General features: G+C 43.4%; 1 protein-coding gene and 1 long non-coding RNA gene across 42 annotated transcripts in view; one reads left to right on the forward strand and one right to left on the reverse strand.

The window, feature by feature from the left end:
* The window catches only part of eng (endoglin), a 160,268-nt gene extending 145,269 nt beyond the window's left edge, over positions 1-14,999 (forward strand). The window contains exons 11-18 of one of the 14 annotated variants that reach the window (XM_051931597.1): positions 4,500-4,607; positions 9,499-11,150; positions 11,411-11,451; positions 11,712-11,752; positions 11,909-11,949; positions 12,013-12,053; positions 12,158-12,198; positions 12,355-14,999. In XM_051931597.1, coding sequence (XP_051787557.1) covers positions 4,500-4,607; positions 9,499-9,617 — 227 coding nt within the window. In that variant the 3' untranslated portion in view covers positions 9,618-11,150; positions 11,411-11,451; positions 11,712-11,752; ... (2 more) ...; positions 12,158-12,198; positions 12,355-14,999. Of the gene's footprint in view, positions 1-4,499; positions 4,608-9,498; positions 11,255-11,410; positions 11,452-11,711; positions 11,857-11,908; positions 11,950-12,012; positions 12,054-12,157; positions 12,199-12,354 lie in introns of all 14 variants that reach the window. The other 13 variants (XM_051931599.1, XM_051931605.1, XM_051931607.1 and 10 more) reach the window with 13 other exon arrangements.
* On the reverse strand, positions 10,770-12,721 carry LOC127529101 (uncharacterized). Of its 28 annotated transcripts, XR_007935756.1 has the most exons (11): positions 12,575-12,721; positions 12,419-12,470; positions 12,118-12,210; positions 12,025-12,065; positions 11,799-11,868; positions 11,724-11,764; positions 11,498-11,567; positions 11,423-11,463; positions 11,215-11,266; positions 11,011-11,162; positions 10,851-10,976 (listed from the first exon to the last, which is right to left on the reverse strand). It is a non-coding gene; the product is annotated as an uncharacterized LOC127529101 (long non-coding RNA). The 28 variants fall into 28 exon arrangements; XR_007935755.1 differs by lacking the exon at positions 11,215-11,266 and having other exon boundaries at positions 11,371-11,463; XR_007935768.1 differs by lacking the exon at positions 11,215-11,266 and having other exon boundaries at positions 11,371-11,463; positions 12,170-12,210; positions 12,401-12,470.
* Positions 15,000-24,146: the final 9,147 nt, after the last annotated feature.

Below are 24,146 nucleotides of genomic sequence, written 5' to 3' on the forward strand. Positions count from 1 at the left end.
AAGAGTCGCTCCGTGAGTTGAGGTGAATGCTAGGAAGGAATGTTGTTGCTTCCTAGAAACCAGCATCAAATGTTTATTCCATTAAGAGGTTTGATTTTTACAGAAGCAAACATCAGGCGATCAAAAAAAAAAAAAAACAACAAGCCAATGACTGCGAGAACTTGACCCACCATTGTAGTGATGTGGGGATGGCACTGTGATCTGGCACTTCCTGCGGCGCGTGGTTTGATGTTCCTTCTGGGTGAAACTTTCTTGCCATTCATAAGACGCTATCTCCCCTTCAAAGACCATTCGAAACTTCAACGGGAGATCTGGGACCACGTGATCCGCCGACACTCCCTCAAGTCAGCCTGTGATGGTTGGCACCACTCTCCTTGGTAAACATTTGAACCCCAGATAACGGACCCGAGGACGAACCAGGCAAATGATTGGGACACACACACACACACAGGGTCTGCATTGGTGCAAGTGCTTAGTGCCTTCGTCTCTATCTACAGAACATCCAGAAAGTATTCCCAGCGCATCACTTTTTCCACATTTTGTTATGTTACAGCCTTATTCCAAAATGGATTAAATTCATTTTTTTCCTCAGAATTCTACACACAACACCCCATAATGACAACGTGAAAAAAGTTTACTTGAGATTTTTTGCAAATTTATTAAAAATAAAAAAACTGAGAAAGCACATGTACATAAGTATTCACAGCCTTTGCCGTGAAGCTCAAAATTGAGCTCAGGTGCATCCTGTTTCCCCTGATCATCTTTGAGATGTTTCTGCAGCTTCATTGGAGTCCACCTGTGGTAAATTCAGTTGACTGGACATGATTTGGAAAGGCACACACCTGTCTATAGAAGGTCCCACAGTTGACAGTTCAGTGTCAGAGCACAAGCCAAGCATGAAGTCAAAGGAATTGTCTGTAGACCTCCGAGACAGGATTGTCTCGAGGCACAAATCTGAGGAAGGTTACAGAAAAATTTCTACTGCTTTGAAGGTCCCAATGAGCTCAGTGGCCTCCATCATCCGTAAGTGGAAGAAGTTCAAAACCACCAGGACTCTTCCTAGAGCTGGCCGGCCATCTAAACTGAGCGATCGGGGGAGAAGGGCCTTAGTCAGGGAGGTGACCAAGAACCTGATGGTCACTCTGTCAGAGCTCCAGAGGTCCTCTTTGGACAGAGGAGAACCTTCCAGAAGGACAACCATCTCTGCAGCAATCCACCAATCAGGCCTGTATGGTAGAGTGGCCAGACGGAAGCCACTCCTTAGTAAAAGGCACATGGCAGCCCACCTGGAGTTTGCCAAAAGGCACCTGAAGGACTCTCAGACCATGAGAAAGAAAATTCTCTGGTCTGATGAGACAAAGATTGAACTCTTTGGTGTGAATGCCAGGCGTCACGATTGGAGGAAACCAGGCACTGCTCATCACCAGGCCAATACCATCCCTACAGTGAAGCATGGTGGTGGCAGCATCATGCTGTGGGGATGTTTTTCAGCAGCAGGGACTGGGAGACTAGTCAGGATAAAGGGAAAGATGACTGCAGCAATGTACAGAGACATCCTGGATGAAAACCTGCTCCAGAGCGCCCTTGACCTCAGACTGGGGCGACGGTTCATCTTTCAGCAGGACAACGACCCTAAGCACACAGCCAAGATATCAAAGGAGTGGCTTCAGGACAACTCTGTGAATGTCCTTGAGTGGCCCAGCCAGAGCCCAGACTTGAATCCGATTGAACATCTCTGGAGAGATCTTAAAATGGCTGTGCACCGACGCTTCCCATCCAACCTGATGGAGCTTGAGAGGTGCTGCAAAGAGGAATGGGCGAAACTGGCCAAGGATAGGTGTGCCAAGCTTGTGGCATCATATTCAACAAGACTTGAGGCTGGAATTGCTGCCAAAGGTGCATCGACAAAAGTATTGAGCAAAGGCTGTGAATACTTATGTACATGGGATTTCTCAGTTTTTTTATTTTTAATAAATTTGTAAAAATCTCAAGTAAACTTTTTTCACGTTGTCATTATGGGGTGTTGTGTGTAGAATTCTGAGGAAAAAAATGAATTTAATCCATTTTGGAATAAGGCTGTAACATAACAAAATGTGGAAAAAGTGATGCGCTGTGAATACTTTCCGGATGCACTGTATCTATCAAATCCAACGTTTGTCTGTCTGTCTGTCTGCTTTTCATGAGAGGACTACTAAACGCATTTAGATTGGGTTAATTTCTATAATTTGCGTGAATGCAACTTTTCTCACCGTGCTAACTATCATAGTTTGCTTGCGATACCGATTTATTTTTGTGAATCCGAGTGAGACGCAGAGGGGAGGCTGGCAGGGCCCTCCTCATTAACGTGCCAGCTTTGGAGTGTGTACCTTACCTTCGCTTAGCTAGCGAATGAGAGAACTACTTCATGGATTTAGATCGGGTGTTTCTTTCTAGAATTTACTTGAACGATCCAGTTGATTTTGCGACTTCTCTCATCACGCTAAGTATTACAATTCAGTAGCGGCACCGATTTATTCACGCAAATCCAACAGACAAGCTGTGGGCTGAGGGGAGGCGAGACCTCAGGAGTAGGGGGCTGTCCTCACTCACTCATGCACCAGCCTCCATTCGAGTTGCTCTACCTTGCGCCACGTGTTGGAGTGCACCTCGCCTCCTCTTAGCTAGCAATACCTGCTTGTTCAGCAGACATTATCATCTACAGATTGTTAAGGAGTAACGTTTGACGTTTTTGAGAGAGAGATCAGAGCTCTGTGTGTTTTAGAGGGTAGCTGCTGATTACCAAAGATATCAGGGCCTCCTTTAGTTTGATTCCCAATGTCTCATGTGCCTCCTTATCAATGTTAATTAAGAATAATAAATTCAGTCGTGAGTGTCAGTAGGCTTTGAGCCGTATGAGCCAAGTTACCCAAACTCTTCTCTAACATTTCAGTGATCATTTGCCACTCTGATCTTTCTGATCATAAAACAGGTCATTACGATAGCAATTGACGAGAAGAATTCACAATTCTTTGCAGAATTACAGTATTTGGGGGTTCCTCTCGAGTGCCTCTTTCTCTCACACAATTTGGCTCAAAAACTAATCGACACGTCATCATCTCATAACAGGCTTAAGTTTTGAGTTCGGCATTTTTCCGTCCAGCCATTTTAGCTCCAGACTGTCCTCAAAAAACTGAGAGACATCCAGACAGACACGCAGACCCATCATCGAGATATCGATGTTTTCGGTATCAGGTAGGGTTGCCAGACGTCCCTTATACTGTATTGAGGATTTGTTCTGTGTATTGTATTGTATTGACCCCCTTCTTTTGACACCCACTTCACGCCCAACCTACCTGGAAAGGGGTCTCTTTTTGATCTGCCTTTCCTGAGGTTTCTTCCATTATTCCCTACTAGGTTTTTTTGGGAGTTTTTCCGTTGTCTTCTTAGAGAGTCGAGGCTGGGGGGCTGTCAAGAGGCAGGGCCTGTTAAAACCCATTGCGGCACTTCCTGTGTGATTTTGGGCTACACAACAATAAATTGTATTGTATTGTATTGTATTGTATACGGGACATATCCCATATTTGATCATTTTGTCCCCTGTCCTGTACTGACCTTTCAGGGACACCCAAATGTCCCGTATTTAGTTCATTTTCAAATTTCATAATAAAAATATATTTTTACTACATTCTTACGGTACTTAGTTGTCACTTTATAAGTAATTATACTTTCTTTTCTCAGATTCTCTTGATGAAAATAACCCAAATGTAACAAGTAAATGAGTGCTTGCTGCCTGTTTGCATCTTGTTCAGTTGCTCTGGTTGGCTGAGGACAGCGACACTCTTAGCGTTTTACTGTGCAGTTCTGGATCAGCATTGCAACATACAGTGACTGTCAACAAACTGTGTTGTTACTACTGCTACGGCCCACTTTTTTTCTGACTGCCTGTATTAAATAATAATAATATTTCTCTGTTGTCTGTCGTCTTCTTCTTCTGGCTCCTCCCGTTAGGCTCCAGCAGACCCCCCGTGACCCTGTAGTTAGGATATAGCGGGTTGGATAATAGATGGATGGATGTGTAGGGAGCATGTATAAATTTATATATATTGTAATATAAAGAGAGAATTTAAGAGTGTCCCGTATTTCTAATTTTCTAATCTGGCAACCCCAGTATCAGGGGACCCTAAAATGTCGAGATCCGTGGAATTTTTGACGAATTAAAAGCTTTCGCTCCTGTCCCGCAGATGAGAGGTTATGGTGGAGGTAGGGCACAAATCAAAATTACAAAATGTTAGTGTGATTGGAGGTAAGATCACCGAGTGATAAATATGCAACTAGAAATGCAGTTTTAAAACCTAACGTATTGTTAGCGTTACTGCTGACTATAAAGTGTCCCCCGGTGGACTTTCTTGTCTTGTTTCTGTCGTTGTTAAAGTTTCCAGCAGGTGACTCCATATTGACTGATCCCTAGTGTGGCTGCGATAAGCCCCCTGACTGACTGAGCCTTGTCTCCGTTTCCACAGGTGACGTTCATGGACTGGACATGTCGGCAGCACTCGGAATAGCCTTTGGTGCGTTTCTGATTGGAGCCGTGCTGACGGGGGCGCTCTGGTTCATCTACACTCACACAGGTAAGTGAATGACGGAGGAAGCAGGAATGGGGAGGGATTGGTGGGGGGGGGGTAGACGTTAGAAGGAACTCGCAAGCCGAAACACATTACGTAAAACATAAAGGGAATCGCAAAGTTACTGGACACCCCCAGGAAGAATCTCACCGCTCAGAGGTTTGAGGGATCATGCGACTTAGCGGAGATTCTCGTTGATGTTTCTTGTAACTTTCTCGCGGGTGTTTCTCTTAAAATTCCTCATGGGAAGTGAAAAGGAGACTCAGCGGAGGTAAAAGCAGCCCAACTTTGAGCAGTACATTCTGTTTTGTCAGATCTCTTTCTAGTCTTGTTGTAATCACTTTCAAGACTTCACGTTTTTCTAATTATTTGGCCGATGCCTTTATCCGAGGTGACTTATGACATTTCAGAGATACATACATTTAGTTTCATTTCTTTTGTTTTACCCAGTTGGATCACAGGCCGATGGCATGACTTGCTCGTGGTCACACAGTGGTGTCAGCAGTGGGATTTGAACCCCGAGCCTTGGGGTTTAAAGTCCAAATGCCTTACCCCATGTGCCACCCTTTCCTTCTAGAAAGAGTTTGATCTAACCGGAGCAGCGCATGGTCAATCAGAGCAGCTGATAGTCTCGATCAGACTGCAGTTTGTGGCAATAAAACACTTCGCTAGGATTAACAAACACATTTCAACGGATGGTTCTGAGCACACAAAACTGCAAAAGACACTAATTGGAAAATCTGAGCCCACTGTGGGTTTTGTGGGTATTTTTTATCTCAGGGGAAACATCTGAGAAGGAGACAGAAGAACAGGTCGGCGTTTTATCTCTTTCTAATCTCATTGATGTTTAGGAGAAATCAAAAAGATTTTAAGGAGATCACTTGATAATTTATATTCCTATGGTCAGGATTGATAAAATGGCAAACTGGTGAGACCGTGTGCTTGAATTGAAAAAAAGAAAAGAAAATTAATCAACTGTGTCTCCAATGTGATAAGTCACCTTAAAATAAAGGCATCAGCCAAACACATTAATGTATGGAAATCAACTTGGTCTGTCACCCAAGCTTAAACACTCGACCGCCGTTACAGACCCTTAAATCAAAGTGAAGTCTTCTTATATACCAGAAATACACCAAAGTAAAACCCTCACTATTGGAATCTCCGATGATCTGGGAAGACAAGTGTCAACCTTTATATGGTGACTAGATGACATCAGTGGCCGGCAATCCCAGGGTCCATTAGAATAACACCAGCAGCCTACCAGAGCTCGAAAATGGCAGCGCTTAAGCTGGAGTTCTGCAATAACACAAAAAAAATTAAGGTTCAATCAAAAAAAAAAAAAGCAAGGCACTATATATGTAATAGATAGATAGGAAAGGCACTATATGATAGATAGATAGATAGATAGATAGATAGATAGATAGATAGATAGATAGATAGATAGATAGATAGATAGATAGATAGATAGATAGAAGGCACTATATATAAATAACAGAGTAAAAGGCACTAAATAATAGATAAATAATAGTCCCTGGAAGACTCTTCTTCCCGGGTGTGGTGGAAGTGAATGCCTCCCGGGCTCTCTGAGGCTCGGGACGCCCATGGCGGTGGCCACAGGCCCCAACGGGCTTGAGCCTCCTTGCTCCTCTGCCGTGGTCCTCTCCAGATCCAGGGCGGTTGCCCCCTCGTGGCCCGGAGGATGAATACGCCACGTCCCGGTCCTTCCAGGCGTCCTGGCTGGGTCTGTCCCCCAGCCGCTTGTGACAATACGTAAATATATACATACACCCATAATGACTAAACAAGTGTAACATTTTTAAACAAAGGAAAGAAAACTTCCGACAATGCTTGATTTAGATTCACTGAAGTAATCTAGTGATTTATCTAAAGAGCACAGAAACGCACAAAATGTGAATGAAAACCGTCCATCGTAATAGAAATATACTGAATATAACGCCCCAAAACACAAGTAGAGTGCTAATACGGTAAGCACTGTAAAACAGCCGTTTTCGTTAAATGTCTTTCCGTTTTAATTTTAAATTTAAAATGCATTAGATATGCAGATGAATGCAATAAAAAGTTGCCTTGTGTTTTCTGTATTTTCGTGCTCTTTTCGTTTTCGTAGTCCCAGTGAGGTGCGTGTCGCTTGTTCACGACAACTAAAGAATTTTACAAACACGAGCCTCGCGTTTCAGGAATGAATATAAAACTGTGATGCCACCTGCTGGCCAAAAGTAACTCCTGCATGTACAGTTTGAATTAAAGGTTTATCCTTTCGTTTTTAAACTCACTAAATTTGCTCGCAAAAAAAAAAAAGCAGAAGACAAAGTATTACTACCTTTATTTCCATTTTTAATTAAAGAAACAGTTTCTGGAGGAAATTAAATTATTTATCACCTTGTAACCAAACAATGAACGATGTATTTTCGTATAAAGATCTTCAATGGTTGTCATTTAACATTCAAATTAAACAAGTGTAATCAGTCTGATTTCTTTAACAAAAATGTTATCATGACTCTAAAAATGAAATAATGAATTGAAAAAAAAGAAAAGTGAGAATATTTGAAGTTTGTGGGTACAGGTGAAAAATGACATTTAAGTATGCAGGTGTTATTACTAACTTGTGTGTGTGTGTGAGTGTTTGTGCGGACGGGCACCCTGTCCAGGTGCTGTTCCTGCTTTGTGCCCGATGCTTGCTGAGGTTGGCTCCTGCTGCCCTCAACCCTACCCTGGATAAGTGGGAAATGACGATGGATAGATTAGTTTTGTTATTTTTTATTATCATTGTGCTTACAGCGGAAAAAATATGAATAGATAAATGGATGGACAATATTGAGGGCAGTCATTATGATAGATAGATAGATAGATAGATAGATAGATAGATAGATAGATAGATAGATAGAGTGAAAGGCACTATACAGATAGACAGATAGATAGATAGAGCAAAAGGCACTATATAATAGATAGATGGAGTGAAAGGTACTAGATAGATAGATAGATAGATAGATAGATAGATAGATAGATAGATAGATAGATAGATGTGAAAGGCACTATACAGATAGAGAGATAGATAGATAGATAGAGCGAAACGTACTATATAATAGATGGAGTGAAAGGCACTATACAGATAGATAGATAGAGTGAAAGGCACTATACAGATAGATAGATAGAGTGAAAGGCACTATACAGATAGATAGATAGATAGATAGATAGATAGATAGATAGATAGATAGATAGATAGATAGAGCGAAAGGCACTATATAATAGATAGATGGAGTGAAAGGTACTATATAGATAGATAGATAGATAGATAGACAGATAGATAGATGTGAAAGGCACTATACAGATAGAGAGATAGATAGATAGATAGAGCAAAACGTACTATATAATAGATGGAGTGAAAGGCACTATACAGATCGATAGATAGAGTGAAAGGCACTATACAGATAGATAGATAGATAGATAGATGTGAAAGGCACTATATAATAGATAGATAGATAGAGTGAAAGGCACTATACAGATAGAGAGATAGATAGAGCGAAAGGTACTATATAATAGATAGATGGAGTGAAAGGCACTATACAGATAGATAGATAGATAGATAGATATGAAAGGGACTATATAATAGATAGAGTGAAAGGCACTATACAGATAGATAGATAGATAGATAGATAGATAGATAGATAGATAGATAGATAGATAGATAGATAGATAGATAGATATGAAAGGGACTATATAATAGATAGAGTGAAAGGCACTATATAGATAGATAGATAGACAGATAGATAGATAGAGAGAAAGGTACAATATAATAGATAGATGGAGTGAAAGGCACTATACAGATAGATAGATGGATAGATAGATAGATAGATAGATAGAGTGAAAGGCACTATATAGATAAATAGATGTGAAAGGCACTATATAAAGCTATATAATTTAAATAAATAAATACATAGATACATAAATACACACACACACACCTTGACTAACCTGGAACTGTGGGTCAAATGGCTGCTAGGACTAAAACCCTCAAACATTGGGGACAATTGTTTTATAACCACAGAGATTTGGGACCTGAGTTTTACGACATGCCATTTTGCCAGGTCAGTGTCCCCACCACTACAAAGGGGTCACTGGGATTTACGTTTAGACCACAGGATAAATGCCCCCTGCAGGCCTCACCCCACCACCACCAGCTCTTCCAGCAGCAGCCCAAGCTTTATTCCTGGTTGGTCTCCCATCCAATTGCTGGGTTGGCCTGTATGTGCTTAGCTGCAGGTGGATGACCTCTTTCTGCCTAAACAGCTTTAAGAATCAAAAGATAAAAAGCACAACTGGATTTCGGCAGAGACGAGACTCAACAGTTTTAAAAATGAAAGGACAGCTGGTAGAAGACTCCTGTATGCCAGTAGGTCTCAGTGACCACAGCTATTTAAATAGAACATAGAAATAGAAACATCCTGATTGTACCAGTAATGAAGCAAAAAAATGTAATTAGCAACAAGTAAGGCAATCCACCCACCCACCCACCCATCCATCCTTCCATCCATCCTTCTATTTGCTAAACCCACTAGTGCAGAGCTGGGGGTCACAAAGAAGCTGGAGCCCATCTCAGAAAGCGAAGAGCACAAGACAGGAACAATCCCCCTTTTTTGTCCACCACACTCACCAGGGCCCAGCATCGCCAGTCCACCTGACCTTCACATCTTTGGACTGTGTGGTGGTGCTGTTGCTGGTGGTGGTGGGGGTCCCTCAGTGAGAACATGCAGACTCCTAACAGAGAGGACCCTGCTTGCACCTCTTGGTGGGTTCTTTGGGGGTGTTGAGATGGCTATGAAGCTTGCTAACAGTCATTGACTCTTCATTTTGTGTTTTTGTTTTTGTTTTGGGTGATTAGGGTCCGCAGCCAAGGCCAAGCCCGTTCTTTCCAATCCTCCTCCATCGGAAAACAGCAGCGCCAACCACAGCATCGGGAGCACCCAAAGCACGCCTTGCTCTACCAGCAGTATGGCCTGAGGAGCCTCGCGAGATTCCTGCGCTCTTCACCCGTCAAGCACACATCGGCCCACCAGTAACATACGGATATGTATTTTTATTTTTATTTTTTTGTTCTCCTCTTCCTCCCGTTTCTGCTCAAACGTCTCCTCTTTCAGAAGGAAAGCTGCCATCAGCGTCAGCAGGCCACATCCAAACCGTCCAGGAAAAACAAAAAAAAAAGACAAAACAATTTCCCTCAAGACCACCAAAACAGGACATTCGCCGAATTCCTTTCACCACCTTGTTTGTTTGTTTGTTTGTTTAAGCTTTTTGAAGAAGAAAAAGTCAAAGGAAGAAAAAAAAACAGAGAAAGCAAAATGTACTTTAATTTATTCAGATTTTTTCCATCACCAGGAAGGCCGCACTGAAGTGTGTGGCGACAAAACATCAGGCGGCCGTGAAGCGACTCTCTTGATTTTGTGGGGGGGGTGGGGGGTCTAATGTGCTGCCTGCCAAGTACCTTGGATGCCTCCTGAGTTAGTCTTGGGGGGGGGGGGTGGCCTGTACTTATTTAAACTTCACTGACATGTGTAAGGAAAATGACGCAGCTGCCTTAAACCTCGTGAGAGACGGAGTAACGAGAAGCTAAAGAACTTCCTATGTAGGCCCGCGTAGGCCCACCAAATGTTCTGCTAACCCCAACTTTAAAAAAAAAAAAAAATACAAAAAGAAATGTTGGTAGTTAATCCCGAATCTTTAAGCCACCATTACAAACACAAGACAGTACTTCGGAGAAAAACTGCATTCACGTGTCAACATCCGAGGCGGCCATTTTACCTTCTTAACGTTATTTATTTTCAACATGTAAAACAATTCCTTCCCCTCGTGTGCTTTGTCGACAGTATGCACTTCCGCTCACCGCGAGCCGCTACATCAACTGATTACGCATTACGCCACCTTCCCGCCACATCACCATTTAACGGACGCTTTCAGTCGTGTGTGTGTGTGTGTGTGTGTGTGTGTGTGTGTGTGTGGGCCTTTTCCAAGCCAAATCGCCGCCTTAGGCCTCAAGCCATCAGCATTCGCATGTAAGTGTGCTCACTAAAACGTGACACTCAAGTCATAATGTGTTTACTTGTCCGGCCGTTACTTCACTTCAGTGCTGTAGGATTTCATGAACCTTGTCCAAGTGTTAATACGGCCAGTTCATGAAATTAAATCAGGCTGGAACACAATTTAGAAATACAAACATTAAGGATAAATGTTAACTCTAAGATACAGTGCATTCACAGTGTGACCACAAGGTGGCGCTAAACCTCAGTATGAGATACAGTGTGACCACAAGGTGGCGCTAAACCTCAGTGTAAGATACAGTGTGACCACAAGGTGGCGCTAAACCTCAGTCTAAGATAGAGTGCATCCACAGTGTGACCACAAGGTGGTGCTAAACCTCAGTGTAAGATACAGTACATTCACATTGTGACCACAAGGTGGCGCTAAACCTCAGTATAAGATACAGTGTGACCACAAGGTGGTGCTAAACCTCAGTATAAGATACAGTGTGACCACAAGGTGGCGCTAAACCTCAGTGTAAGAAACAGTACATTCACAGTGTGACCACGATTTGGCATCTAACCTCAGTGTAAGACAAAGTGCATTTACTGTGTGACCACAAGGTGGCACTAAACCTAAGTGTAAGATACAGTACATTCACATTGTGACCACAAGGTGGCGCTAAACCTCAGTGTAAGATGCAATACATTCACAGTGTGACCACGATTTGGCATCTAACCTCAAAGAAAGATTCAGTACATTCACATTGTGACCACAAGGTGGCGCTAAACCTCAGTGTAAGATACAGTGTGACCACAAGGTGGCGCTAAACCTCAGTGTAAGAAACAGTACATTCACAGTGTGACCACGATTTGGCATCTAACCTCAGTGTAAGACAAAGTGCATTTACTGTGTGACCACAAGGTGGCACTAAACCTAAGTGTAAGATACAGTACATTCACATTGTGACCACAAGGTGGCGCTAAACCTCAGTGTAAGATGCAATACATTCACAGTGTGACCACGATTTGGCATCTAACCTCAAAGAAAGATTCAGTACATTCACATTGTGACCACAAGGTGGCGCTAAACCTCAGTGTAAGATACAGTGTGACCACAAGGTGGCGCTAAACCTCAGTGTAAGAAACAGTACATTCACAGTGTGACCACGATTTGGCATCTAACCTCAGTGTAAGACAAAGTGCATTTACTGTGTGACCACAAGGTGGCACTAAACCTAAGTGTAAGATACAGTACATTCACATTGTGACCACAAGGTGGCGCTAAACCTCAGTATAAGATGCAATACATTCACAGTGTGACCACGATTTGGCATCTAACCTCAAAGAAAGATTCAGTACATTCACATTGTGACCACAAGGTGGCGCTAAACCTCAGTATAAGATACAGTGTGACCACAAGGTGGCATCAAACCTCAGTGTAAGATAAAGTGCATCAACAGTGTGACCACGATTTGGCATCTAACCTCAAAGAAAGATTCAGTACATTCACATTGTGACCACAAGGTGGCGCTAAACCTCAGTATAAGATACAGTGTGACCACAAGGTGGCATCAAACCTCAGTGTAAGATAAAGTGCATCAACAGTGTGACCATAAGGTGGCGCTAAACCTCAGTGTAAGATACAGTACATTCACAGTGTGACCACGATTTGGCATCTAACCTCAAAGAAAGATAGAGTGCATCCACAGTGTGACCACAAGGTGGCGCTAAACCTCAGTGTAAGATACAGTACATTCACAGTGTGACCACGATTTGGCATCTAACCTCAAAGAAAGATAGAGTGCATTCACAGTGTGACCACAAGGTGGCGCTAAACCTCAGTGTAAGATAGAGTGCATTCACAGTATGAGCACAAGGTGGCACTAAACCTCAGTGTAAGATAGAGTGCATTCACAGAGTAACCGCAAGGTGGCATCTAACCTCAGACACAATATCACCCAACACAGATCAAATAAAGGATTTTATTACACAATTATTAATCACTAAACATGGCCAAGCAACCAACCCCAACTACCTACAATCAATGGCCTCTTGTTGAGTGTCGCCCACTGATTCCTTTAATGATGGCTTCCGGTGACCTGGCATGACCTGTGGGGAGCACTTCCTGTTTGTTTGAGAATCAGGGCAGTCCCCCCCCCCACCACCACCACCACACCCCCCACCTCTAAGTCACTACCTGATTTTGACAACACGTGTGAAAAGGCGTCATTTACGCTGCTCTGTTTTACAGCACCTGCCCAATTTGGACCACCCATGCGTGACATTATTATTAAGTTAGTGTAAAATGAATTGTTTTAATAATGTAATTGTAATTCTGTTCCTACCATGAGGTAACGTGGGGAAATTGTTTTGTGGTGATAAAGACGTAGTTGGCTTTGTGCGTGTCCTCCGCGCTGAATGAGGCTGTTTATCTCTTCTCTCAGCAATCGAATGGACGAACGTTTTTTTTCCTTTTTGAAGTTGGGTGTTTCAGATGGATGGCACGATAGAATGCAGAAGATTTCATATTCCCAAAACACGGCCAACAATTCTCCTACTCTCGACTAAAAACCAGAAACAAAAAAGCTGCCATTTTATACTCATCAAAGTTGTAAAAACACGTCGGAAAAGAATATCATAAAGCAATAACGGAAAAAAAAATTGGAAAACCTTTGCTACGCGTGTGTTGTCTAAATCAGGTTTCCAGTCCAAATTGGGCAGTGAACCCAATCCCCCCCCCCCCCCCCCCCTTTGCACCACCCATTGGGACTGCACTTCCAGACTCCATTTCCCATGAGCCCCTGTGGTGGGACGCCTCCACCTAACATATGGGGGATGGAACTGCTCCTGGCCTTTGGCTTCTGGCTCGAGCCATGCCCTGGCATCTTCCATCTTGGCAAGAAGTCATGGCACCACCCAGCCGGGATGCCCGTCTGTCCTCCATGGCACTCACAACATGTAGGGTGGAGTGGTGGCTCTGGTGGAAAACCCCATCACTGCTAGGCGAGATCCTACTACAGCAAGGCCCTTAACCTGAAAATGACTCCTATAGAGCAGGGGGCAATGGCTGACACCCCCCCTCCCCCTCCCCCCCCCACTCCTCCAAAGGTCAGGTTAAAAGGTCAATTTCCCCTTAAGGATTACAAAAAAAGTAACAAATTGGATGTATTCTTGTCACATGACCTCATCTATTTGAACCTATCGGTGAGGTGGGCGTGGCCTTCACCAGGATACCGTAAGTTAATCACAGAGCGGCCCACCAATACGTGAAGTGCTAGCGGCGCCTAACATTGACGTATCTGAGGCCCACCGAGCCCCAACACCCCGCCATCGCTCTCCAGTGCCCGTTTGGTAGCCGGCCGGTGATTGAGACCTCACGCCCATGATACACACACACACACACACGCACGTTTTAACGCCTGACTGTCTCCTTCGCAGCGGAGTCCCCTTCGACGCCACCGAGTACTGTAAATAACGTCGTGACGGGCTGATGGCAGCACATGAATTTGCGTCTCCGAGAGCTGATCGCCTTCTCCGGGGTGCAGTTGGCACCCGTGCGTCGTGTGTGGCACCGCGCCCGGCTCAGGAGGCTCTTTGTGTCTTTAGACACAGTAGCAGATTCCGGCAAGCATTCATGTTGAATGTTTTTAGTGTCCATGTAGCTTTTTATATTGCCAAAGAATTTTTGTTTTTGTTTTGTTTTCATGTTTATTATTATTATTTATTTTCTGGCAACTCCACTTTAGATGGTGAACTATTTCCGACTTTCGGACTTGTATCGATTTTTAACACAATTTGTATAGCAATATGAAGAAATGTTAAACTGGGAAGAACTGGTATTAGTAAGCACAGCTCAGGGGGGGACGTGAAGAAGACCCCCCCCCCCCACACACACACACACACACCACAGCCTCTTGGCTTACACTTCAGCCATCTTGGGGTCCAGTTTTGTGACATCACAGGGTCACGAGGGGTGCTGGAGCCAATCCCAGCTAGCATTGACTGCAAGGCAGGAAAGAACCCTGGATAGGGGGCCATAAACAAAAATAGCCCCCCCCTACACACTTTTATATTTAAACTGTACTATACAGTACACAGGCCTGGCATTACCCATGGCGTGCAACTAAGCCACCAGGCTGCTCTATTAAGCCACCCAATACAAGACCCGACAACAGAAGTGAAGCCAAGTGGCTGTGAGACCCCCCCCCCCACCCCCGAGCTGTTTAAGGTCCCCCAGAATGTTCCGAGTGAGACGCCCCGTAAAAATGAGGCAGCGTGGCGCAGTGGTGACAGGTTTTGAATTTGAAACCCCGAGTTCAAATCCCACTACTGACACCAAGTGCTCCGATTTGACAAACAAAAGAAATCCAACCAATGGCGTCTCAGAAAAAAACATTCCTAATATGGGACCCCCAGAACATTCTAGAGGGGCCTTCATGGCACCACAATGGACGCACCTGCCAGAAACTCGGGTGTAAGCAGACTGGCAACAGGACAAGGTGTGTAGAGGGCCCTACCTGACGCTATCCTATCAGCCTCAAAGAATGTATAATGTATAGAAATAAAGAAAGAATAAATATATAAAGGTATCGTTTTTACCATCAGGTATGTAAGCCTGCATTGATTCAGAGTGTATAAGTTCTTTTTAAACAGAATATTGTATATTAACAGTTTTATGAAATTGTGCAATTAATAAAATAAAGTAATAGAACCAAGCGTGTGTGGTTGGTCTCTTGTCATCTTGTCACTCACTTCAGGAGAGGAACGATGAGAACGACGCACCCGTCAGCCTCTTGAACCGCAAAATGACATCCAGTCGAGGACTTGAAGGTCCCCAAAGTTCTGCTCGCCACCACACGTCCCACTAACTCACACTAAGAATCTATAAGAATTGCTTATTGATTTTCACCGCACCAAAAGGCCTCCATGTCTGGTCAGTATGCATGGAGGGGATGTGGAGGTGGTCCACTCCTACAAGTACTCGGGGGGTCTGTGTTAATGACAGGTTGGACTGGTCTCAGAGCACAGAGGAACTGGAGAAGAAAGGGCAGAGCAGACTCTCCTTCTTTAGGTGACTGTGGCCCTTTAAGGTAGGAGGTGCCATCCTTTACATCTTCTATAACTCTGTGATGGCCAGTGTGGTGTGCTGGGCTGGTCACTTCACTTCAAGAGAGGCCCACCGAATCGACATGCTAATTAAAAAGACAAGTTTAATTATGGGACACATTCTGGACCCCCTGGAGGTAATAGAGGAGAAGAGAATGAAAACACAACTGAGTGTCATTATGAACAACGCTGCACATCCTCTCTGTGACAGAGCAGAGCTATTCAGCACAAGAAACACGACTGGGGTCCTCACCGCAGCAGATTCCTTTCTTTTTAGCTATTCTGGTGTATATTTATTGATTTACTTATTGGCTAGCTGTGCTTCCTGTCTAAGACGGGTTCAAATCCAAGTAGTCCATGTAAACCTTGGCATTGATGTTTGCAGTGTGCCATGCAATGTGTATGTCTCTGTTCTGTGCTTTTTAGTATGGAATCCGGTAAAGCATGTTAATGTTTGTGATGCGCCATTTGTTGAAATGACACATGCAATGCATTTTAGTACTATAAATGGTTGATGCGCCATCTGTTTGAATGGAGAATGTAATGCATACATCTCTGTTGTATGCATTTTGGTATTTTTGAAAGCAGTGTTAATGTTTGTGATGTGCCATATGTTGGACTGACAAATGCAATCAATATGTCTCTGTTATATGACATTTGGTATGGGATTCATTAAAGCCAGGATTCATTTTTATGATGTGCCATCTGTTGGAATGGAACATGCAATACTTATGTCTCATTATATGTCATTTGGCATGGGATTAGTGAAAGCAGTGATAATGTTTGTGATACTCCATGTGTTGGAATTGCAAATGCAATGCATACATCTATAATTTATGGTGTTTGGTATCCGTGAAAGCAGTGATAATGTTTATGATGCTCTATTTGTTGGCATGGCAAATGCAATACATACATCTTTGTTATATGCCATTTGGTATGGGATCCATGAAAGGAGTGTTAATGTTTGTGATGTGCCATTTGTTGGAATGGCAAATGTGATGCATGAATCTCTAATTTATGCTGTTTGGTATTTGTGAAAACAGTGTTAATGTTTGTGATATGCAATCTGTTGGACTGACAAATGCAATCAATATGTCTCTGTTATATGACATTTGGTATGGGATTCGTTAAAGCCAGGATTCATTTTTATGATGTGCCATCTGTTGGAATGGAAAATGCAATACTTATGTCTCATTATATGTCATTTGGCATGGGATTAGTGAAAGCAGTGATAATGTTTGTTGGAATTGCAAATGCAATGCATACATCTATAATTTATGGTGTTTGGTATCCGTGAAAGCAGTGATAATATTTATGATGCTCCATTTGTTGGAATGGCAAATGCAATGCATACATCTCTGTTATAGGCTATTTGGCATGGGATCCATGAAAGGAGTGTTAATGTTTGTGATGTGCCATTTGTTGGAATGGCAAATGTGATGCATGCATCTCTAATTTATGCTGTTTGGTATTTGTGAAAACAGTGTTAATGTTTGTGATATGCAATCTGTTGGAATGACAAATGCAATGCACTTGTCTCTGTTATATGCCATTTGGTATGGGATTTGTGAAGGCAGTGTTAATGTTTGTGATGTGCAATCTGTTGGAATGACAAATGCAATGCACTTGTCTCTGTTATATGCCATTTGGTATGGCATTTGTGAAGGCAGTGTTAATGTTTGTGATGTGCCATCTTTTAGAATAGTAAATGCAATGCATATGTCCGTTATATACCTTTTGGTATGGGATTCGTAAACACAGTATTAATGTTTATGATGCACCATTTGTTGGAATGAAAAATGCAACACATACATCTCTGTTGCATGCTCTTTGGTATGGGATTCGTTAAAGTCTTGTTATTGTGTGTGATGTGCCATCTGTTGGAATGACAAACACAAACGGTTGTGTTGCTGTATTTTTTTTTTGGAATGACATTGCTGCTGGACAGACGCGCAGACTGACACAGAGAGTTAACTAATAACGTATTGTAGATGCAACAATATCATCCATCCATCCATCATCCAACCTGCTATATCCTAACTACAGGGTCACAGGGGTCTGCTGGAGCCAATCCCAGCCAACAGAGGGCGCAAAGCAGGAAACCAATCCCGGGCAGGGTGCCAGCCCACCACAGGGCACACACACACACTAGGGATAATTTAGGATCTCCAATGCACCTAACCTGCATGTCTTTGGACTGTGTGAGGAAACCCACGCAGACACGGGGAGAACATGCAGACTCCACGCAGGGAGGACCCGGGAAGCGAACCTGAGTCTCCTAACTGCGCTACCCACTGCGCCACCGTGCACAATGTCATTTTGGGGAAAATGAAAACAAACAAAAATATGAATGTACCCAAGAGCCCCCATCGAGGAGCTACCCAGAAAGAAGGAAGCCACGTGCTCAAAGGACGGAAGGAAAAGAAAGCTGAGGATTACCTGCCGTGTGACCCTGGGCGGACTTCACCAGGGCATTGAGGCCGGATGTCTCGCTGACTTGTGCTGCGGGGAATTCACGTAAATGGAGTGAACAAAAAGAGTCAGGGGCTTTCCAGCCAGAGGGTCCTGTTTTTTATTTATTTATTTTTTTCATAGTAACTGTACTGAGAGAGACGACGTTAAGAGGGACAGAAGAGGCGCCTGAGAGAAGCGAAACGAGCGAGCGGCGCCCGAGGTTCATCCGCAGAATGAACGGAAACGCGATTTTGAAATGCGGAGAATTCCTCCCTGCTGCCTGACCTTGAAAGTTGTGTTTTGCTTCTACATTTTCTGGTTTCCTTCTGCTAAAGGTGCCTGGTGTTTTGGGTTTTTTTTTCTTTATTTTAAACCTCTCAGCAAAGAAGCACAAACGAAGTCCACAAGAGTTCCGTAGGTTTGGATAAATAACGCCGCACACTGAAGACTGTGCGTGTATCTTATGGATTTTTGACCCACCGGTCATAGAAATCCCTTTTTAAATTTTTCTGTCGCAGACCTTTTCGTGGTAATCGACTATTTTGGTGACATCCTCTCATATTCTAAGTGTACAAACGCAGCACGACGGCTGCCAGGTCGCCTCTTTGCACTTTTTTTGTGGGTCGTAACAGCAGCCCGTGTTCATTCTAACCGCAAGTTAGCTGGAAAAGTTTAAAAAAAAAGTCGGGATTGGGGTGAGCCACCTTAATTCACAGTGTCCATAAGGAATGGCACGATTCACTTCGGGAGGCAGAAGCACATAATAAACAGGAATCATCCTGTCGAATATTTAAAATTTGTGCTTCAAAATAAAAGTTTAAAATCTGAATATTCTCCATTGTAATAGACATTTGTCAGCCTCTGATAGAGGACCAGTAAAAGATTGAAAGTCAGAAATAACATCCATCCATCCATTTTCCAACCCGTTGAATCCGAACACAGGGTCACGGGGGTCTGCTGGAGCCAATCCCAGCCAACACAGGGCACAAGGCAGGAACCAATCCCGGGCAGGGTGCCTTAATTATACTAAATTAAAATTGTTCATATTAAAATCCATCCATCCATCCATCCATTTTCCAACCCGCTGAATCCGAACACAGGGTCACGGGGGTCTGCTGGAGCCAATCCCAGCTAACACAGGGCACAAGGCGGGAACCAATCAGGGGCAGGGTGCCAACCCACCGCAGGTCAAAAATAACATCAAATTCATAACCGCAGACCTTGGAATCATCTAAAACGACACCCCACATGCTTATGTTTGGAATTTGTGAGTTTTAACCTTCTGAGTGGCTCGTCGGACCACCCAATGAAGAATCAGATATTAAAAATATGATCATATTCATGACCAGCAACCTCAAAAACAGCATAAACCGAGACTGCAATTGCCTATGGACCCCCGTTTTTTCAGTTTTGTAAAAAACAGTAACTTTGACGCCTCATATCCCTTTTGGGGCTCAGCTGATGTGCCCTTCACAACGTCAAGTCCTTCTGATCATTTTTGCTGAAGACGCCTTTTGGTTTACTTTTTACCATAAGGGTGTCCTTTCTTGCACAAAATATGGTGGCCTAAAAATGAGGGGTTTGGGTGTCTAAAAGGCCAAAAATGGAGAGAGGGGGACCCTAAAGAGCTTGACGTCTTGTATAACTAGACCCCCATACGAGTCAAACGGTGCGTCACACATGGGGGGTTTTCTTATACGTGGCTTTCAGGAGATGCCTGATAAAAAGCACAAAAGTGATTTCCAAGCGCTCAGCAGGCATTCTTGGGAATAGCAAAGCTGAGAAGCTGGGGTTGGCTTCCATTTTCTGTTGTGCCGTTTCTACTTTGTCTTCTGGGTGTTGCAGTAACCCTGCGTCTGTATGCGAACTAATTCTGTCTTTAGTCATTTGTACGAGTTCTGCTTGCATTTTACAGGAGCATTTGTCACAGCCCTCTGTCCCTGCAGGGGGAGCTATATAAAAAAATACACTAAACTGAATTAGTAGCTGCGGCACCCTGGAGACGCGACTTCAACGCCAGGAGCAAAAGAAAATGACACCGGCAGACAACCTACAGGGGATTAGGACCATCATAGGACGTTACTGTCTTGTTGATTTCATTTGGAATGAATAAATTTGCCATTTGTGCCCATCGAGCTACACTCACTAACTCATAATGACAAAGTGACGACACGTTTTCAGAACAAATTTATTAAAAACCAAAAACTGCAGTCTCTCATTGCTATAAGCATTCAGACCCTTCATTCAGTGGCCCCCTTTGGCAGCAATTCCACCTTGAAGTCGTCTTGGGGTAAAGTCTCTACAAGCTTGGCACTCCTTTTTTTTTCCTAAATCGCGAATGACAAAGCGCAGTCGGGTGTCTCCAGTTAATAACCAGAGTTGATCATTAATGATCGGACAACTGGGAGTCCACAATGCACAGCAGCTCATATACGACTGTGGGTTTTGCTTCTGCCCGGTTTTTTTTATTATAAGCAAATAGCTGCTACAGGTACAAGAGAGGACTCGGAAACGAGCGCCACGCAAAAATAAAAAGGAGTTGAGTTGATGTTTCTGGCTTTAAGGCCCACAGCTTGAGTTCTTCTTTGATTCTTAAATGGCTGCTCTCAGATTTTAACACGTTCGCTGACACAAGGCCAGCAGGTGATTTCACTCCCGACTGATTGAGCGACTGAGCTTTTCAAAGCAGCCAGTAGAGGGCAGCAGAGCACAGAGGAAAGCGGACTCTTTAGGCGCGTCTGTCTGTACAGAAAATACCGACCGGCGTTCTAACGAAACATCCTACCCATCGAAATGATCTACTCACTGATACTACGCATGCGCAGACCAAAATTACGCAACTTTTCTACCTAGTGTTGAAGTTTGAGGTAAGTGTTACTGTATTTCAGTAATATGTATGCTTTTCTTAGCCTTACTACATTAATGCATTTATTACAGTTTACTGCATAGGTATTTTCTGTCAACATTTTATAAGTTGTATATTTAGCATGTGTGACTTTTAATCTTGTACAGCCCATTGTATCCATGCACGAGTAATGACCGTCTTGTGAAATCTTTGCATCAGGCTGTGTCTCTTTCGGGCATTAAATGATGCATATACAATAAATTGAGAAATGTTAACATTTCCATAAATAAACTACGGTAGGATACTTCGACAAAGTAGGACACAGGCCCGGTCTTAGGTATTATGGGGCCCTAGGCGAAAGGGGGGTCCAGGAGCCCCCCTGGAAGCTCTGTGAAATGCGTGAAAATTAGACCAAGGAGTCGATCCAGGGCCCCCCGGACGCCGGGGCCATAGGTGGTCGCCTACTTCGCTTATGCCTAAGGCCGGGCATGTAGGACAACTCGTCAGAACACCGGTTTTTGTCCTCGTCATTGAACACACGGACTCCGTGCCAGTCAAAACCAATTTGGAGTTCTAGGTGGGGTGGATGGTCGTCACCCCTCGTTGTCCATAGCGGGTATTCGGTATTAGTAGACTTTGGCGACTCTTTGGGATAAGGTGGTCCCGCTCGGTGTTCGGAGCGCGCGTGACTTTAAGTACAGGGTGGTCCAGATCTAATTATGCTATTTTCATTACGCTATACCTTATTAAGTTTATTACATAGAGAATTCACAAAAAATTATTTTTGTTGCCGATAGATGGCAGCACCTGCCCTGCATTCGTTTATTGCAAGATATTTTGAACAATTCTTTTATCTTGCATTGTTTTTCCTGCATTGCATTAAAAGTTGCATAGTTAGATCTGGACCACCCTATATATATATCGCGGACTTTAAGCAGAGGTCATTTTGATATATTATTTAAAGGCATTAGGTTATTTAGCAGACTTACACTAAAACATATCTATTTGAGTTAACTTGTTGGCACGCTGAACAGAAAAGCCTCGGAGTTGGGCAGTCAGCGTGTTAATTACAGCTTCAACATGATAAATAAATAAGTAAAGTAGGGGTCTCCAACTCCGGCTGTAGGACATCATTTACAAAACATTGCGTGGATTCGAGCGTGAAAATATGCTTACGCCAAATAAATAAATAAATAAGACCAGGGGGGTATTTTTCGTACGTGGATTAGTCGCTTAGCCGGATGTAATTGTTGACGATTTGGCCTGATCCTGATCTGTCGGTTTTTTGAAACTCTTGCTGGAAGTGTTGTCATAGCAGCACATCCAAATCCTCAGACCTGCTCAGACCTGCTACAACACACCCGCTCCGAGCAGGTTTGCGGATTTGGATGTGTTGCTATGACAACACTTCCAGCAAGAGTTTCAAAAAACCGACAGATCAGGATCAGGCCAAATCGTCAACAATTACATCCGGCTAAGCGACTAATCCACGTACGAAAAATACCCCCCTGCTCGGAGCGGGTGTGTTCTACGTAAACAAGGATTAGTTTACACACGTGATCAGTGACGGTGCGTGGAAGTCATCCAGTCAGGGCTTCGCCGTTCATGAATGAGCGACCAATTGATATTGGTGAGCAAATTATAAGAAGAGAATTTCATATAGAGAGGGGTTTGCGCGATCGGCAAGATCCTTTATTGCTCCCGGAGGAAATTCTGTACGAAAGATCCCGCTTTAGCCGAGGGGGAATATTGTACCTCAAAGATTTATTAGCTCCGTATATTCGAAGTCACACTCGGCGAAGTCAGGCTCTCACAACCACACAGACGGTAGGCATTGCTTTGAGGTTTTTTACAAGCGGCACTTTTTTATATACTGTAGGCGATGCGGAAAATCTAACTAAAAGTGCAGTTTGCCAGGCAATTCGTAAAGTCTGTTTGGCTCTGAAATACTTCCTTCGGGTTTTCATTGTGTTTCCTGGACACCTGCGTGTGCAGACAATAAAAGAGGCATTTCATGCCATTGCAGGTAGGTAATACATAGGCTAAAACACCCACAGTTCCATAAAGAATCTCACAATCAGCCTAACATTCTCATTACCAGGATTTCCAAATGTGATTGGGGCACATGGGACTGATCAGAGTGGAGTTTGATCAAACATTATTTGGAAAATGTACCTCTCCTCCTGATGAATAATCAGACACAGTGTCTTCATCAAATATTTGACCTTCGTCAATATCTCGTTTGTCAGACACAGGTTCAAGGGATATGACATTCCCTGCAACTGACCCAACAAAAAAGAGGGCTACATGGAACATACCTATGGCACACATGGAGGACAAATACATGCAATGACCATCCTTTACCTGAAATGATGTGACCACTGCATCCTGCCACTGGTTCTGAGGAGGAGCTTCCCCCTGGAATGCCCTCAGAAACAGGGCGATGGGCATTTTGCTGGAGAGCCAACTCTTCTGCAGGGGTTAGTTAGGTCTGGACCGCGTGGACCTCCACCTGCTTTTTGCTTGTCTGCCTTCTTATTAGCTTTAAAATTAATGTTCTTTACATTATATATAATTATTTATGTCAACAATTCTTTAAATAGTTATATGCCAATATTTACCAGTTTGAAGTATATTCTTGTACTTCACTTTAACCTGTTCCCATGTTCTCCTTGTGCTCACGTTTGATCTGGAATTATGACATATTAAATAATAATTAACCTGACACATAGGAAATGAAACACTGCACTCAGTAAGTACAATGCACACTACTTAGCGTTTAATTCGTCGGCCACTTTTTGCCAGCCGTCTTTTCTGGTCTGGGCTGCTTTTGCAGTGCTAACCCTTGTGCATATTAAATCTTGACATTCTTCATGTCCTTCGAATAAAAGGTCTTGCGCCGCGTGTGTGAAAAAAAATGCGCCCGTTCTTTCGTCATTTTGTTACAGCCTATCAAAGACTTGCTGATCATGTTTTCTAGACTCAATATATATGGGCTTTTCTCTCAGCGCAGGCACGCGCATTCATCTCGTATGATTAGATCCAGCTAAACTAATCTAATACACGGCTGCGTTTGAAAAACCGACCTATCCCGGATGAGTGTCACCG

Source organism: Erpetoichthys calabaricus, chromosome 9 (assembly GCF_900747795.2).
Source record: "Erpetoichthys calabaricus chromosome 9, fErpCal1.3, whole genome shotgun sequence".
NCBI classification, from domain to species: domain Eukaryota; kingdom Metazoa; phylum Chordata; class Cladistia; order Polypteriformes; family Polypteridae; genus Erpetoichthys; species Erpetoichthys calabaricus.